The sequence below is a fragment of the Ceratina calcarata genome, unplaced genomic scaffold, assembly GCF_001652005.2.
Source record: "Ceratina calcarata isolate Rehan_Ccalc_2016 unplaced genomic scaffold, ASM165200v1 scaffold1946, whole genome shotgun sequence".
NCBI lineage: Eukaryota > Metazoa > Arthropoda > Insecta > Hymenoptera > Apidae > Ceratina > Ceratina calcarata.
In genome coordinates, this window is record NW_017141008.1 from 1 (window position 1) to 726 (window position 726).

General features: G+C 45.2%; 1 protein-coding gene across 1 annotated transcript; it reads right to left on the reverse strand.

Moving 5' to 3' along the window:
• Nucleotides 1–6: 6 nt before the first annotated feature.
• LOC108622003 (UDP-glucuronosyltransferase 2A1-like) lies at nt 7–718 on the reverse strand. The gene is made up of 2 exons (XM_018019634.2): nt 470–718; nt 7–237 (listed from the first exon to the last, which is right to left on the reverse strand). Exons 1-2 carry the CDS (start codon nt 636–638, stop codon nt 8–10), a joined length of 399 nt encoding a protein of 132 aa, XP_017875123.2. The 5' UTR covers nt 639–718; the 3' UTR covers nt 7.
• Nucleotides 719–726: the final 8 nt, after the last annotated feature.

A 726-nucleotide genomic window follows, 5' to 3' on the forward strand; every position in this document is an offset into this window, starting at 1 on the left:
AGAATCGTCACCTGTATTTGGGATCCTTGAGAAGAGCGTTCAAGGCTGCGTCCACGGTTTCTTCATTGATGTTATCGGGGTTCAACATGCAGGCCATATTTTTGTTCACCAATATCCTTACGTTCTTTATCTGGTCCGCGAACACAGGTATCCCTATCATGGGAATTCCGTAGTAAAACGCCTCCTGGGTTCCCATAAGGCCGCCGTGCGTTATGAACACCCGTGTATTTTTATGCCCTGCGAGAAATACGTCGGACTATTCTTTAATTCCGCCCAGTTTGATCCGGCAAATTACACACTGGCACTTCAAGCCATCTCGCGATGACATTTCATTTAATTTCCTGAGACGTGCAAGGAGAGTCGCTCCAAGAAATTTGAATTTTAAGGAGCATCATGTAGAAATAGTTTAAAAACTTCTCTGCTCGCAAACTGGGAATTTTAGAATACGTAGGAATGTTGTTTCGCTTACTCAATACAGCAATCTGTTGGATCCAGGGTAGCGTCATCACGTTGCTCGGTAAACCGGGAGGCAGTTTGGTAGTGTTCGAACATTTCATTAGGACCTTAACCGGTGCGATTTTTGCGAACGATGCGTAAAACGCTAGCAGGGCCTCCCTTGGTAGGGTTTCAATGGCCATCAACGAGCCTAACGTAAAGTATACTAATCCGTGGTCCGCTGAGTCCAGCCAATTTTTCAGTTCCTGTTGTAGGAAAACGATAATCCTT